Source organism: Lutra lutra, chromosome 6, assembly GCF_902655055.1.
Source record: "Lutra lutra chromosome 6, mLutLut1.2, whole genome shotgun sequence".
NCBI lineage: Eukaryota > Metazoa > Chordata > Mammalia > Carnivora > Mustelidae > Lutra > Lutra lutra.
This window is the reverse complement of record NC_062283.1, coordinates 3,416,133-3,432,739: the sequence shown is the minus strand read 5'-3', so window position 1 is coordinate 3,432,739 and position 16,607 is coordinate 3,416,133. Positions and strand designations below refer to the sequence as shown.

Sequence of the window (16,607 nt, the reverse complement as noted above, 5' to 3'; positions counted from 1 at the left end):
TTTTCCACCCCCTCACTTTAAACCTGGAGGTGTCTTCGGGTTTAAGATGAGTTTCTTGTAGGCAACATATAGATGGGTTTTGTTTTTTTATCCATTCTGATACCCTGTGTCTTTTGATTGGGGCATTTAGCCCATTAACATTCAGGGTAAGTATTGAGAGATATGAATTTAGTGCCATTGTATTGCCTGTAAGGTGACTGTTATTGTATATTGTCTCTGTTTCTTTCTGATCTACTACTTTTAGGGTCTCTCTTTGCTTAGAGGACCCCTTTCAATATTTCCTGTAGAGCTGGTTTGGTGTTTGCAAATTCTTTCAGTTTTTGTTTGTCCTGGAAGCTTTTAATCTCTCCGTCTATTTTCAATGATAGCCTAGCTGGATATAGTATTCTTGGCTGCATGTTTTTCTCATTTAGTACTCTGAATATATCATGCCAGCTCTTTCTGGCCTGCCAGGTCTCTGTGGATAAGTCTGCTGCCAATCTAATATTTTTACCATTGTATGTTACAGACTTCTTTTCCCGGGCTGCTTTCAGGATCTTTTCTTTGTCACTAAGACTTGTAAATTTTACTATTAGGTGACGGGGTGTGGACCTATTCTTAATGATTTTGAGGGGGGTTCTCTGAACCTCCTGGATTTTGATGCTTGTTCCCTTTGCCATATTGGGGAAATTCTGTCCAATAATTCTCTCCAATATACCTTCTGCTCCCCTCTCTGTTTCCTCTTCTTCTGGAATCCCAATTATTCTAATGTTGTTTCGTCTTATGGTGTCACTTATCTCTCGAATTCTCCCCTCGTGGTCCAGTAGCTGTTTGTCCCTCTTTTGCTCAGCTTCTTTATTCTCTGTCATTTGGTCTTCTATATCGCTAATTCTTTCTTCTGCCTCATTTATCCTAGCAGTGAGAGCCTCCATTTTTGATTGCACCTCATTCATAGCTTTTTTGATTTCAACTTGGTTAGATTTTAGTTCTTTTATTTCTCCAGAAAGGGCTTTTATATCTCCCGAGAGGGTTGCTTTAATATCTTCCATGCCTTTTTCAAGCCCGGCTAGAACCTTGAGAATCGTCATTCTGAACTCTATATCTGACATATTACCAATGTCTGTATTGATTAGGTCCCTAGCCTTTGGTACTGCTTCTTGTTCTTTTTTTTGTTGTGAATTTTTCCGCCTTGTCATTTTGTCCAGATAAGAGTATATGAAGGAGCAAGTATAAAATACTAAAAGGGTGGCAACAACCCCAGGAAAATATGCTTTAGCCAAATCAGAAGAGATCCCAAATCGTGAGGGGGGAGAAAGGGGATAAAAAGGGGTTCAGAAGAAAAAAAAGAAAAGAAAAAAAAAGAAACTATTAAAAAAAGAAAGCTGATAAAAAATATAAAAAGGAAAATATATATATATATATATTAGATAAACTAAAAAACGTTAAAAAAAAGAAAACGGTAAAAGTTAAAAAAATTTAGCAGAAGAAGAGAAAAAAAATTGAAAAAGAGAAAAAAAAATTAACTGCAAGGCTAAAGAATCATGGGGAGAAAGCCATGAGTTCCATGCTTTGCTTTCTTCTCCTCTGGAATTCCGCCGCTCTCCTTGGTATTGAACCTGCACTCCTTGGTAGGTGAACTTGGTCCTGGCTGGGTTTCCCGTTGATCTTCTGGGGGAGGGGCCTGTTGTAGTGATTCTCAAGCGTCTTTGCCCCAGGCGGAGTTGCACCGCCCTTACCCAGGGCCGGGCTGAGTAATCCGCTCGGGTTTGCTGGGTTTGCTTTCGGGAGCTTTTGTTCCCTGAGCGCTTTCCGTAGAGTTCCGGAGGACGGGAGTGAAGATGGCGGCCTCCCGGTCTCCGGCCCGGAGGAGCCGAGAGCCCAGGGCCCCACTCCTCAGTGCGCCCTCAGAGAACACCGCCCAATGACTCCCGTCACCCTGGCCTCTGGCCGCACTCCGAGCTGACCGAGCCTGCGACCGGTTCAAGGTAACCCCGAGCTGAGAGTCACTCCTCGGCTCTGTCTCTGTAGCCGGCCTCCCCGTTCTAATACCGGTAAGCTCTGTGACACTCAGACACCCCCGATCCTTCTGTGACCCTGTGGGACCTGAGGCCGCGCTGACCCCGCCTGGGCTTCACCCCAGTTAAGCTTCTGGAGCGATGTCCCTCAGCGGAACAGACTTTTAAAAGTCCTGATTTTGTGCTCCGTTGCTCCGCCGCTAGCCAGGAGCCGGCCCCTCCCCCCGCGGTCTATCTTCCCGTCGCTTTGGATTCACTTCTCCGCCAGTCCTACCTTGCAGAAAGTGGTTGATTTTCTGTTTCTGGAATTGCTGTTCTTCTTCTCTTCAATCTCCCATTGGATTTATAGGTGTTTGCAATCTTTAGATAAGCTATTTAGCTGATCTCCCACTACCTGAAGTAGTCTCAGCCTGCTACTTCTCCGCCATCTTGACTCCTCCCTTTTTTTTTTTTTTTAATCTGACTAAAGTGGAAGTGAAAGAGCGGCTTGAGCCTATCTCTGAACACACCTGAATCTGCAGCAAAAGAGAGGTGAGAAGAGTAGCACAATACCACCTTCCGAGACAGTCCTCAGCAATGCACTTATTAAACCCTTCCTTAAAGTTTTCTCAAAAACCACACACCTTCCTCAAGAGCAACAGAGTGAAAAAATCCTAAACTCATTTTTTTTAAAGACTTTATTTATTTATCTGAGAGAGAGAGAGAGAATACACAAGCGATGGGGAGAAGCAGGCTCCCCACTGAACAGGGAGCCCAATGTGGGGCCCGATCCCAGAACCCCAAGATCATGACCTGAGCCAAAGGCAGACGCTTAACTGACTGAGCCACCCAGGTGCCCCTAAACCCATTTCTATCAACAAACTGATACTGGCTTTAAAAAGCTCTGAGCAGAGAAAACATAACACAAGTATCTTGCCCAGGACCAGGAGAAGATGCAAAGGAGACATACTTTTTAAAAAAATATTTATATGAAATATACCAGAGCCATCTCTGACTATGGAATACAGTCAAATTCTTGCAATCTGAGCACTGAGCACCATCACTGCGCACCCACCCCCCACAGCAACGTGCCCCGAGATTCACCCATGACTTCCTGTAGGCCAGGCACTGTTCAAAATATTTTATCTGTAATCGCTCATTAATTTTCAAATCAAATTTATGAAGAAGGTTCTATCATTACACCCATTGTGTAGACGAGAAGAGCGAGGCAAGGAGAAGTAAATACTTGGCCTACGGTTAGAGAATAACACGGAGCCATTTCAGGACGCAAACCCAGGCAGACTAATCCAATAACAGCTACTACAAGAATGGAAAGCATAAAAAGTCCGTGAAGACATTAAAAAAACAAAACAAAACAAAAGCCATCCCTGGATTTAAGGTTAACTACACCACACCACAAGCATCACTCTCCAGAACAATATTTTAATTTTTTTAAGGGTTTTATTTATTTATTTGAGAGAGAAAGAGAGAGAGAGAGAGAGAGAGCAAGAGATGGAACACAAGCAGGGGGAGTTGAGGAGACTGAGCAGGGAGCCCGATCCAGGACTCAATCCCAGGACCCCAAGATCATGACATGAGCCAAAGGTGATGTTTTAATGACTGAGCCCCCCAGGCATCCCCTCTCCAGAACATTAAAAGTGGAGCCCTGCTCTGATTGAGAGAGAAGCTGACTCTTCCCAGGGAATGCGGAGCCAGACAGAGAGGAACCAAGTGTAAAGTCTTCCTGCACACACACCCCACGGACACCACACACTCATTCAGCACTGCGGATAACCTGCAGACATCAGATATGAAGACAGATGTCACTTTTGTTAAACCTCGACAGCAAGAACAATGCTTGACAAACACCACGTGACAAGGTGCTGATGGTCTCTGCTCTGCTCCAGCTGGTCTGGGAACAAGCCACCCTGGACAGGAAAGGCCAGCCCAACCTCTGGCATCCAGGCCCTGTTGGAAAAACGAGGGGAACCGAGGACCACCCATCGGAGGAGCATACCCAAAGAGAGGGCCGGGGCTACGGAGACTTGGGAAGTCTCTTCTAGAGAGGCCAACTGCTGACAGGAAAACAGGTCTCAGAAGCTCATAGTTCATTTTGGGGGCCAGAAGCCCTGAGAAGGAGGATGCCCAGGGAACCTCAGCAGACAAGTCTATACCAGCAGCCAAGTCTTGCGGTCCTCCAGTGCAGGAGAGCTTCGATGGCCATCAGCCTGGGAGGCAATGAGCAGAGCTGCACAGAAAGTCTCCCCCAACTGCAACCCTTCTGCTACCCTGAGGATGTGGGCAAAGAAAAGAAACCCCTCCCCCTTGCTGGCGGTCCCAGGTGCTAAACAGAGCCATCCCAGATCGAGGGGGCAAGCCAGCACAGGCAGTGGGGGGAAAGGGGAAGGTTCTCTCCAGGCCAGGGCTCCTTCCTCTTCCTATGAGGGAAGGACATCTTTCTTTTTTTTTTTTTTTTTAAAGATTTTATTTATTTATTTGACAGAGAGAGATCACAAGTAGACGGAGAGGCAGGCAGAGAGAGAGAGAGGGAAGCAGGCTTCTTGCTGAGCAGAGAGCCCGATGTGGGACTCGATCCCAGGACCCTGAGATCATGACCTGAGCCAAAGGCAGCGGCTTAACCCACTGAGCCACCCAGGCGCCCGGAAGGACATCTTTCTTGAGTTTAGTGACAACCAACATAGGACAGATGGGGCCAAGAAACCAAAAATGCCCATTGGGAACCAAGCAGCCCAGACTGCACCCACATTTTGTGAGGCTACTGCTAGGCCCTTGTGGGACAGATAGTTCGGGCATCTCTCAGCACCGAGAAGGCCTTTGGAGCAAGTGACCTCACAGTTACTGCCCCCCATCTGGGGCTCACCTTCCCTGGTCTGTTCCACAAAGGGATTAAGAACATAGCCCTGAAGAAGGAAGGAGTCTCATGGGCTTGCTCTCTGAAGAATAATCACAGGTCCCTGAGGAATCTCGCAGAACTATGAGTGAAGCGGGCCACACCAACAGCTCTGGAAGGAGAGAGACACAGGCTAAACCACGGGAAGCTGGGGGGGACACTCAGCGAGGAAGAAGGGGCTCTCTGAGAAGCTGCTCCTGGAGGAGTGTTCTCAGGTCCTTGCCTGGACATGCCCCCTCCCACCCCCAGAGTGGGAGGATAGGCAGAGGGTGAAGAAGTAGGGACAGTACATGGGAACAGAAGGGCCAGGGACAGAGACAGGCCACGCGACTGAAGAGACAGTGTTAGCTACGAGCAGAAGAGGTAAACTGTCTTCACAACTGTCTGGAAGGCAAAGTAGGGTCTCCTTCCAAGAGGATACTAAACTCTTCTTTAAGACACAAGAGTAGCTGTCCACGCTCATAGCTCGGGAGTGTCCTCAAGGATGCTTGGTCTCGTGAAAGTGGCCTGGACCTTGTCACCTGCAAATGTGCTCCACGACCATTGATGAAGAGTGTTCGAGGACCCAGGGGAAGAAAGCCCCACGAGAGGAGCAAAGAGCAGAGATCGAAAGCCTACGATACAGTCTTGCCCTTGAGGAAAGACAACATGGATCCCAGGACGGCGACAGTCCACAGCTGGGACCCTTGCTGACAAGCACACTTAGCCCAGTGAGCAGAGTGGGGCACACAGAATTGTCACAGCAAGCCATGTTGTACATCAGAAGCTAATGTAACAGATTTTTAAATAAAAAAATTAAAAAATTTTTAAATTTTTGAAATTTAATTTTAATTTAAAAATTTTTTGAAAAGCTTTAAAAAAAGAGGGAAAAAAAAAGGGTGTGACTCTGGCAGTCCATTTGCAGACCAGAAGACACCAGAACCACTCTAGGCCTGCAGGTATGCCACAGGAGGAAAGCCCACACGTCCCACAAGCACACTAGAAAGGACCTCGACTGCCAAAAAAAAAAAAAAAAAAAAGTTGGTCTCAGGAGCGCCGGCCAAAGACATACAAGAAATTGAACAAAGAGAATGAGCCAGTCTGCGAAACAGATTTTTTTTTTAAGACAATAAAACTGATGCAGTCGGGTAATTATTCTCCATTGAGACTTCCTGAATAACAATCAGGTGAAAAATGTATCCTTTAGAAAGCCCCTCAGGCGGCAACTCCACTTCCAGGAATTCATCCAAGAGAGATAAACAAGCGGAGGTACTCCTTTATAGGGCAAAATATCGGAAGCCACCTAAATATCTCCCAATAAGTGTTAAATCATAGCAACTAATGAAGTGCCATGGGGGAGTCCAAAACATAGATGCATATTAGTCAATATATACCTTATATACAATACCAACACATATACAATATATACACATTATTGTCACAGAAAGCTTTGACCTTAAATACCACATTTTTAAAGTAGAGTACCAAACAGTATTCATAATTCCACCTTAAAAATGTTATATATTTATACGTACATGTGTGTAGAAAAATATATAAAAAATACTGGTATTTCTTCCAATGGTGGCTTCTGAATTGATCACCTAGGTGATATTTCAGTTTTGCTTTGCTATATAAATTTGTAGTAATGCAAATAGCACAGATACTTCCAAAATTTAAAAAAAAAAAAAAAAGAAGAAGAAGAAGGAAATGTTTTCCGTGCCCGAGCAACATGTAGCTGATATTCTGCACTTGGCAGAGCTCAATACATTGGTGTTTCCTACGGGGTCTAGAGGGACAATTCTGTGATGACACGATCCCATCCCCCTTCAAGAGATGCAATCCACAGGAGCCCACTGACATCTCTGAGAAATTCTGTTTAATTCAGTTCCACGGTGTTTACCAAATACTTGCGATCCCCCAAACATCTACAACGTAAAAGGCTCACTGACAAAGGAGGCTGATTGGAAAGCAAGGGGATGAGAACGGCACAAACTCTGAAAGCAACATCCTCGTCAGTTAAGGCTCAGTAAGGCTGCGGGAAGGACGTGCATTCAGCCGGAGGACCGAGAGACCAGGGGAAAACATGGCAACCGTCTTCAAATGCCTGACTGGCACTGGTAGAAAGGCACGAGTTCTGTGACATTCCAGAAGACTAAGCTAGAATGAATGCGGACAAGTCCCTGAGAAGCAGATGCCAGCCCAGACTGCCAAAGGCTTTCTGAGGCTCTTGTTTTTCCCATCCCTGGAAATAGTTAAGCAAAATGTGGACACCCAGGGATGTTACTCAAGAAACTTCTTGTAGGCTAGGGTGCATGGTTAGATGGCCACTGAGAGCCCTCCAGTCCCAAGACCGTCTGGGTGACAATTGAGGAGGATGGCAGAATCTGAACCAACTTCCCTGGAGTCAGCTGAGATCAAGCCCCTCCATGCCAGGGGCCATGCAGAGGACACGGGCACTAACCCCAGATGATACCCATATATGGCTTCTGAGACCCCCAAGGCCCAGCAGAAACAGATACATGTGCCTCCTTAGCGGGGACTAAGCACACTCATCTCCACTTCTTGCCACAGGCTGGAAATGCTCTAAGCCCAGTTCAGGACACGTGTGCACCCCTGCTTCTACCTCTAGGAGGACCCACGGAGTGCCCACCACAGCCAAAGAGACCGAGACACTGCAGGCCAGCGCTCACCAAGGCACAATGTCTTCAAAACAGAAAAACTCTCTCTCAAAACACAAGTATATGGGAAAGACCCAGTGGGTGAAAGCGAACAGACTGTTTTAGTTACATACACACACATCCCACCCCAAGCATCCTTCTTTCCACACCTTTAACTCTCTTCTCAAAGAGTTGGGGGAAGTGATCTATTTAGAGAGAGAGAGAAATAGGGCATGGTTACCAAGATTTAGACAACACGCCCTACATACACCAAACCAAATTCTTTCAAAAGAGAACACACATTCGAGAAAGGGGAGGGCAACAGAGGTGGAGAGGCAGAATCATGTAACCTTCAACGGACTTGATAAAGTTGCATTTTTCAATCTACTTTAACAGTAGATATTAACAGTGTTTCCAATGAAACGCAACAGTTGACAGTAACCCTTCACTAAAGTCTTTGTTTTCTCTGTAACTCTGAAAAAAAGAGTTCTTCCTATTCATTCGTACTTTCTGTAGACCTCCCGGCTGGTCGGTTTCCACCATGCCCCTTTCACACCGCTCACTCACCGCTCTACCTCCCACGCCTCTCCAGGGCGGGCCTGAACACTCTCCTCCCAGGGTGGCCAAATCCCAGAGGCTGGAAAGAGTATCTTTTTAAGAACAATGAAAAGTTACACCAAGGCTGATAAATGTTGGAGGGCTTGTGCCCAAGGTCATCGGACTCTCCTGTCCTAACTACAGCAGAAACAGGGGCAGCTGCAGATGACAGAGTAGGACGTAAACGCATCTCGGGTAACAGGTGCACGATGGCCGGAGCTGCCTTCTGGAAACAGACGCCCGGAGCCAGAGCCGGCCTCCAGCGTCCTACCCATAGATCAGTGGGTGCCGGCTCCAGCCCTGGGTCGGGTAAAGTCTGGAACACTTCAATGTGGACTTATTTTGAATTTCCCAGGACTTTTGCCAGGCCCCTTGGCAACAACAGGTGCTCTCTGCTACCTCCCTCCTAAAGATCGGGTCAGTGTTGTTGCTGTTTTCTGAAGCTCACTTTTCTCGAGTCGGGTAACTTCACCCAGGTGCTCTGAAAATTACCTAAGCACTGAATTGTAAGTGATCCTTAAAAGTTGAGACTCCTAATGGTACCACAAAGGGAACTGTTCTAATTACCCAACAACGGGCACACAAAAGCCTCCCACAAAGACAAGTGAGCCAAAGACCTGGGACAATGATCTTCCCAATGTTCTGCAAAGGCCCCCGCCACACCCAGACATCAGACATGAACTTTGTCCCCCCCCATCTACCGTAATTACTGGAAACACATGTGCGCGGTCTGACGTGCTGCACCCAGTTTAACATATTAGAGGTACGCTGTGCTGTCAGCACAAAGTACGTTCGTACAGGACTCAGAAGAAAGCTGTTCCTGCCATCTCGACTTGGAGAACATCCCGAGACTGCAGAAGCAGCTATTTTAAAAGCTGTGATATTTGTACCACTTCACTGGTGAACAGGGAGTCTCTCTATACTGTGCAACCAAAAAAAAAAGTCCAGTCTCTCCTTGTAGTTCTAGTTCACGCTCATCAGAACAGCCTCGCTGTGGTCGCTGATTGGGTTTATCCTATTTCGGATTCAACTATAAATGTGCAAAACAGAGTCCTAAAGTAGGTCTACTTTATGGGATCCCTGGAAAATTAATGTGCTTTATAAAGGTAATAGTGGTTAAAAAAAAAAAAGCCTGGACACCACTGACCAAGGCAGGTGTTGCCTGAACGGAGCCGCAGAACACCAATTCCGGGACGGCTATGTGTCTGAGAAGCAACAGTGCCACGGGCCGTACTGCTGGTCCGAGTCAGACACAAGGGGCCAGGAAATCAGGAAAATGTTAGACAGACCAGCCACGTAATATAAATGTGGCCTTGTCTCAAAGCACAATGCTTTCCAGATCCGAGAATATCTGAGATTTAAAATCCTTCACAACTAAGTGGACCAGATACCTGCAAAACTTTTAGGTGAGAGATAGTCCCCCTTTGAATGTCTTTTTAAAATAAACAGGTGGTTGTAGAGTTTATATTTTGAGTTAATGGAAGACAGCACCGCCACCAAAATATTTTAGGGATATGCATCCCCGAAACTAACATCCTTATACCTTTTAACATTTTTAATATTAGTTGACAGTAATTCTAACCAAACCTAATTAAGAGACTCAAAAGTTACAAATCCATAGTCAAATTTTTTAAAAATGCATTAAAGAGATTCTGGAGAAACTCTGCAAAAAGGAAATAAATGAACAATGGATGAATTGTTTCCAAGAGACTGGTGATGCCGTTTCTCCCGCCTCCTCAGTCTAGGAAGAAAGGCAGTCCTGCTTTCCTCCTGCTGGCCCACTTGACGAAGGGTGTGGAAGAACCAGGGGCTGGCAAAGATGATAGAACCCGAATTCCAAAACAGAACAGAAAAAAAATGAAGCTGAGACCAGGGGTGACCTTTCCACATGCTTCAGAACCACCACCAGGAGAGAGGAGACCACATTCCTTCCCCCCAGGCCAGCAACACCAGAAGCGTGGGTGGGAGCAGGTACCAGCGATCCTGTTTCCTCCTGACAGAATCTGTCTTTCAATTATCCTCAAAAGGAAAGGAAAAAGAAAAGAGAAAGAGAAAAAGAAATGAGAATGTCCAGGCAATACCAAATGCTGTCAAAGACTTGGAGAGACGGGATTATTCACATGTCACTGGTAGGACTACCCGTGGTAGAGTCACTCTGGAAAACAGCTGACAGCTTCTTCTAAAATTAAACAGGCAATTCTAATACAGACCCACAATTGCACTCCTCGCCATTCATCAGGGAGAAATGAAAACGCCTGTTCACACCCAAGTCTGTAACTTTGTACCAATCTCAGTTCTATTCCTAATAACCCCAGATAACCCCAAAACAGAAAACCACCCACAGGTCCATCAACAGGTGAGTAGACATCCAGACCATGGAATCATCCCCAGTAAGGGTCTGGGGTACATGATAGCTACACGTAACACCCAGGAGGAATGTCTAGGAAATTATCTCAAGTGGGGAAAAAAAAAAAAGGCATATATATACTGCGTGATTACATTTACATAACATTTTTTGAAGGAATAAAATTCTAAAAATGAAGAACACATTAGCAGCCCCCAGGGGTCCGAGAAGGGGGTACATGGGTGTGGCCCAGAGAGGCGGGAGGAGGAATCCTTGCGATTGTGGGAATGTTCAGCATCGTACAGCATCAACGGCAGAATCCTGAACGTGGTATCACACGCTGATTTTGCAAGACAGGAGAAGCTGGATAAAGGGTACTTTATCCGTGTGACTTTTTACAACCACGTGTAAATCTATACAATGATCCCAAACTGAAAAGCTTGATTTAAAAAATGCACTAATTAAAACAGTTTTAAAAGTCCAGGTATCGTGCTTGCTTCGGCAGCACATATACTAAAAGTCCAGATACCGGGCCACTGGGTGGCTCAGTCAGTTAAGCATCTGCCTTTAGCTCAGGTCATGATCTCAGGGTCCTGGGATCCAGCCCCGCATCGGGCTCTCTGCTCAGTGGGGAGTCTACTTCTCCCTCTCTCTCTGATGCTCCCCCAGCTTGTACTCACTCTCATTCACTCTCTCTCATATAAATAAACAAAATCTTTCAATAAATAAATAAAAATATTTTTTATATTTTTATAAATATAAATTAAAAATAAAAAATAATAAAATAATAATAAATAATAATAATAAATATTATTATTAAATAATATATATTATATATATTATTATATATAATATAAATAAATAATAAAAATAAAAATAAAAATAATGAAAAAATTTTAAAAATAAAATAAAATTATTTTATATTTTATAAAATAAAAAATATTTTATAAAATATTTATAATATTGTATTTTTACTACAAAAATTGGCTAAAGATTCAACGAGCAAATGAGAAAATGGAGTAAGAGTCAAAGACAGCATCACTTCCCGATGACATGCGCTACGGACAAGAGAGAGGGTATTACAGAAACAGACGACATTATCTTCTGTGAACCTGCCTGCCACTTAGATAAGAAGTCCAGTGCCTGGGGACCATACCCTAGGAGAGCCATCCTAAGGATGGACAGCCTGTTCCAACCTCCTCTATCTTCCCTTTAATTGTCCCCAGAGGCTCCAGCTCAGGTCTGTTCCCCCCTGGTTTCCTAACCTATAGTCATTAGGGTCTCTGACCAAATAAGATCGAGAAAGACAGCACACTCCAGCTCATGCTTAGGAATCACCCATGCCCATAGATGCAGTAACAGCTCCGAAAAGCCAGGTGGTAAAGACACTCGTTTATCTCTACCACCCTGATTGCCAAACGTATGTGACCACAGACCTCTCTGTCCCCCGCACATCCTAGCATTCCTGATCCCATGGGACCAGAGCCCTACCTGCAGAATTTCAGATCTGATCAGTTGCACTCTATCCTGCTGAAAAGGAGACGGAGCTATAAATATTCCCCTTGGCCTTACGGTAAACTAGGCCCAACCACTCGATAAAGGTAGGAGATGCTCGGGCATCAGGAGCGGCATTTTCGGTGCCACTGAGGAAACGAGGCAGGGTCTCTGGGTTCCTCTTGTTTTATCATTTGCTGGCTGTTTATCTTGTGCTGGGCCCTGCACCAAGAGTGTTAAAATGTAGCCTTGTTAATCTTCAAGGCAGCCGGGAACAAACAGCTCCTGTTGCACACCTGTCCCATTAGAGAAAGGAACGGAAGCTTCGCAGTGTTATAAAGCAGCTGGGCTGCACTGTGACTGCAGGGCCCAGCTCCCTCACCTCTGAGCCCTGCTGTGTCCCTGGACACCAAAGGATAAAGTTCACGTCAAGGTTATCAGAAACAGGTGGTGAGACCCCTTGAACCAGTCCCTGTCGCACCTAATACCCCAATGGCAAGGAAAGGCATCCCCGCTGTGCCTGGTCTCTCCACGAGGCACCTGCTCCAGTCCTGCTTCTGTAGTGGCTTCTGCTTCTCTAACACGGAAACCCAGCCCAGCTTCCAGGCTTGTTCTGTTCCCTTGGTCCACAATGCGTCTCTACTCTCTCCCCTTGGCAACTCCCACTCAGCCTCCCGGTGTCAGCTTAGGGTTCCCTTCCTTCTAGGACTCTTCCCTGATGTGCCAGCCTGAGTCTGAGTCTGGGACATGCTGTGATGACAGCCCCCCAGTCGTCCTGCTCACAGCCCGGCTGAGAGCACGGCCCCCTGACATGTCTCCCTCCCCAGCGAGACTGCGGGCTCTGGATACGTGAAGTCTCATACCTGCACTCGGCATGGCGCCCAGGACGTGCTAGGTCAGGCTGGAAATTGTGTATAAGTCCATCAATCCACCAAATAAACACAAGGATTCCTGATCCTCGCAAGGCCCAAATCTTCCTGATCATTGAATGAAAGAGTGAACAACAAGCCAAAGGACATTTTCTTTATTTTGAGAATAATGATGAAGCAGGGACATCTGGGCGGCTCAGTCGTTAAGCGTCTGCCTCCGGCTCAGGTCATGGTCCCAGGGTCCTGGGATGGAGCCCAGTGTCAGGCTCTCTGCTCAGCGGGGAGTCTGCTTCTCCCTCTCCCTCAGCCCCTCCCCCAACTCTTGAGCTCTCGCTCTCTCTCTCTCTCAAATAAGTAAATAAAATCTTTTAAAAAAAAATAATGGTGAAACCGATATGCTCTGAGTGAGGCAGATCTGGGTTCAAATTCCAGCTCTGTCATTAACTAGTAAATGACCTGAAGCAGCGTATCTGGCCTGTCACAATCTGAGCAGAGATGTACACAGAGTCGCTGCGGGGACTGAACTAATTAAGTGTTAAGCTAATTAAGTGCTGAGCAGAGAGCCTAGCCCTCGGTCAATGTCCAATAACTATTAGCTATTATGACCATGAGAAAGAGGAAGATGAAGATAAACCCTCCACAAAAGATAAGCTACAAATCGTATCAAGTCTCCAACTGTAAAAAGAAGGAACGGAAGGACAAAAAACACACACTCCCAGCCTTAGGAGAAGGAAGGACAGTAAGAATAGGCACTGTGGGAAAGGAAGTAAAATTCCAACAAGATGCACTGAAGGTACTCAGCCAATTCACTTATGACCGATTTAGTGGACTGACAGCCAAAGAAAGTCAGAAGTGAACATTATAAAGAGATTACCCCAGTGTTTTCATTTCAGTAACAATTTCTCTCGATCCAGAAACTCCAAAATCACAACGTGAAGGTCAGTTTGTCACTGACCACCTTGCTCCGACCTGAATATTTCTATTAAGATTGTCAGACTCTGGGGCACCTGGGTGGCTCAGTGGGTTAAAGCCTCAGCCTTCCGCTCAGGTCATGATCCCAGGGTCCTGGGATTGAGCCCCACATTGAACTCTGCTCAGAGGGGAGCCTGCTTCTCCTCTCTCTCTCTCTGCCTGCCTCTTTGCCTACTTGTGATCTGTCTGCCAAATAAATAAATAAAATCTTTACAAAAAAAAAAAAGAAAAAAGATTGTCAGACTCGGAGTATTTTAATTAATAATTCCTGTCCATGCATATAAGGAACAGCCAAAAACAAGTTTATGCCAAAACGATCAGAAACCACTTAGGTTCCAGATTTGGGGAAATAAATGCTTACATGCAAAGATGTGGATAATTTGGGGACAACCTTAACTCCAGCTTATGTTGAGATGTGTGGGGCGTTGGGAGGATGGGGGCATACAGGGCAGTCCTTAACATTAAGTACTAATCGTAAGTATTTATAAATGGTGCTAATTTTGTTACACTGGACATTTAAATTTGTCTTTGTTATTTTCACATTATAGATTTCACTTATAATATGGACTCATTCCTAGCACGATGAAGAGGGTCCATACCAAATAATACCACGCACCAGGTCAGACCGTTATAGCAAACGCTGCTTGACAATGACAACTGAGTTGGATAAAAGTGGATCCATCCATGTAAAGACTGGCTTTAAACAGCAGAAACAAAATGTCTTCTCTCTCCACTGCCACCTCCCCAAGATACCACTATCCTATAACATTAAGTAACATATATGCTAAGGAAATTCACTCTTTAGTAAAGCAAAATAAATCAGAATGATGTCCCCCATTGCTTCTGCTCTTGGTCACCCTAACAAGGCAGGCTACATGAACACACTCTGTTGCCGGGCCAAAGCCCCTCCGTCAAGTTTCCCCACTTCAAGTCCTCTGCCATTCTGCCTTGGACACACAGACCACAGAGAAAGAGACGCTGGCCACCAACAGCATAATCCTTCCATCTACGGGGGAAGGCAGACAGATATTCTAAAAGATTCTCAAGACAGATGTTATCAGAAAGATACTTGCGATTCTGCAGCAAATTCAACTGAAGAAACAGAAAACTCAAAAGATTCTCTTTCAATGACAGGTGCTCGGAAGTTGTTTTAAAATACCCGGGGGGGGGGGGGGGGGCGGGGGGGGGGGAGACCAACAATATCAGTGAAACATGAAAACCTGTTGAAGCTAGATGAACAGACACGGGGTTCAGTACGCTAATCTCTACTTCTGCATATGCTTGAAAATTTCCACTGATAAAAAGATAAACAGAATATTCTTTCCAACTTGAAAACATAAACAGCATGTATTCCTCCAAGACTATATCTAGGTTTGCCACAACCTCAACCGAGAAGCCAATAAAACACCACAAAGGGCTCTTCGCCTCTCTAAAGCTACAGTCCAGTCACTAAAATGGCCTCCCCAACTCTGTGCCCAACATGGTCCAACTCCTGGGCCCCCGGCAGCTCCCCCACATGCTGGGAGGACCCCAAGTCCGATGTCAACACTCGCAGATACTGCCTGCACCAGGCATTTCCCTTTAAAACACCAAATGTCCCCGTGAAACAACAGGTATCTTTTTCCCCTAGAGGTGGACTCAGATGTAACATCTGAGAACATTTAGTTACACAGTTAAACCAACACGAGATGAATTCTTTAACCTTCTCCCTAAGTCCTCACAAATGAAATCATACAGTCAGCCACAGCAAGGGTAACTATAAAGTCCATTTCATATCAAAATTGAATACTCTGAAAACCGGCTGTAGGAGAGGACCTCAGTGTGGATGACTGGGACAATTTTAAGACATAACTTCAATCTTGAAAATGTAAATATCCTACTGTTACCTTTCAGTGGGCAGACATTCCAGTTAATCCAGGACAAAACGGTCCTTGGAACTTTCCAGCAAAATACGAAACACAGCACTTGAGTTGCATGGAAATGAAGCAATCAAAACAATGAAGAGGAAAAACACTTTTACTTCCAAACATTTTAAGAAATGAGAATACTTACCAGCACTTTGTTTTCAACTTTGTCTCCCTTGACTTCCAACTTTACTTTCTTCGTCACTGCAATTTTTATCTTTCTGCCAATAACATCCTTTATGCTTTCTGAAAGAAGGGAAGAGGTTCATTATATTCCTTTATTAATAAGAAAAAAAAGCACTGGAGGGGGAGAACATGTGAAGGAGTATTCTGGGTTGTTTTTAATCATTGTGGCTTGTCTTTTTTTTTTTTTTTTTTTTTTTAGCTTGTTTTAACAAGCCTGACCATTATCAGTCACATAGTCAATGAACACCTACTACGCGTGTTGTCTTGTGCTCTCAGATGCAGAGGCAAATATAAAAGCCTGTGACACGATACCAGTTCACGCAAGGCATGACGTAATCCCGCTGGGCAAACAGACGCACATACGAGAAAAAACATAAGCCACGTCAGACGGTACCACGGAGTGTTGTGCTGCATGCAGACCACAAGCACCATAGAATTCGTAACCTCCCTTGGCTGGTTACCTCTGGCCCCCAGGAGCTTCTGTGCCCATCACAGTGGCCAAGAAACAGTACCATTTCTAGGTGCCTGACATCACAGTTGGGGAATATGGCAAAGAACCAGAACCAGACTGGACAATCTAGCCCGGGAAGGGTGATCCTGGCCATCTGTCTTCTGGAAGCATCACAGCACGACACCCCCAAAGAGTGGTCAAAGCAGGAATCAAGAGCGAAGCAGGGGAGACTTCAAAATCTGGATGGTGGCAGGAACGACCGCACTGAGT

At 45.4% G+C, this 16,607-nt stretch overlaps 1 protein-coding gene across 5 annotated transcripts in view; it reads right to left on the bottom strand.

Moving 5' to 3' along the window:
* CARMIL1 (capping protein regulator and myosin 1 linker 1) overlaps positions 1-16,607 on the bottom strand; it is a 315,620-nt gene that overhangs the window by 294,401 nt on the left and 4,612 nt on the right. For 4 of the 5 annotated variants that reach the window (XM_047732884.1, XM_047732885.1, XM_047732890.1 and 1 more), the window contains exon 2: positions 15,849-15,946. The exons of the other annotated variant lie outside the window; for it this stretch is intronic. In XM_047732884.1, the coding sequence (XP_047588840.1) occupies positions 15,849-15,946 (98 nt within the window). The remainder of the gene's footprint in view (positions 1-15,848; positions 15,947-16,607) is intronic. 5 annotated transcript variants of the gene reach the window in all.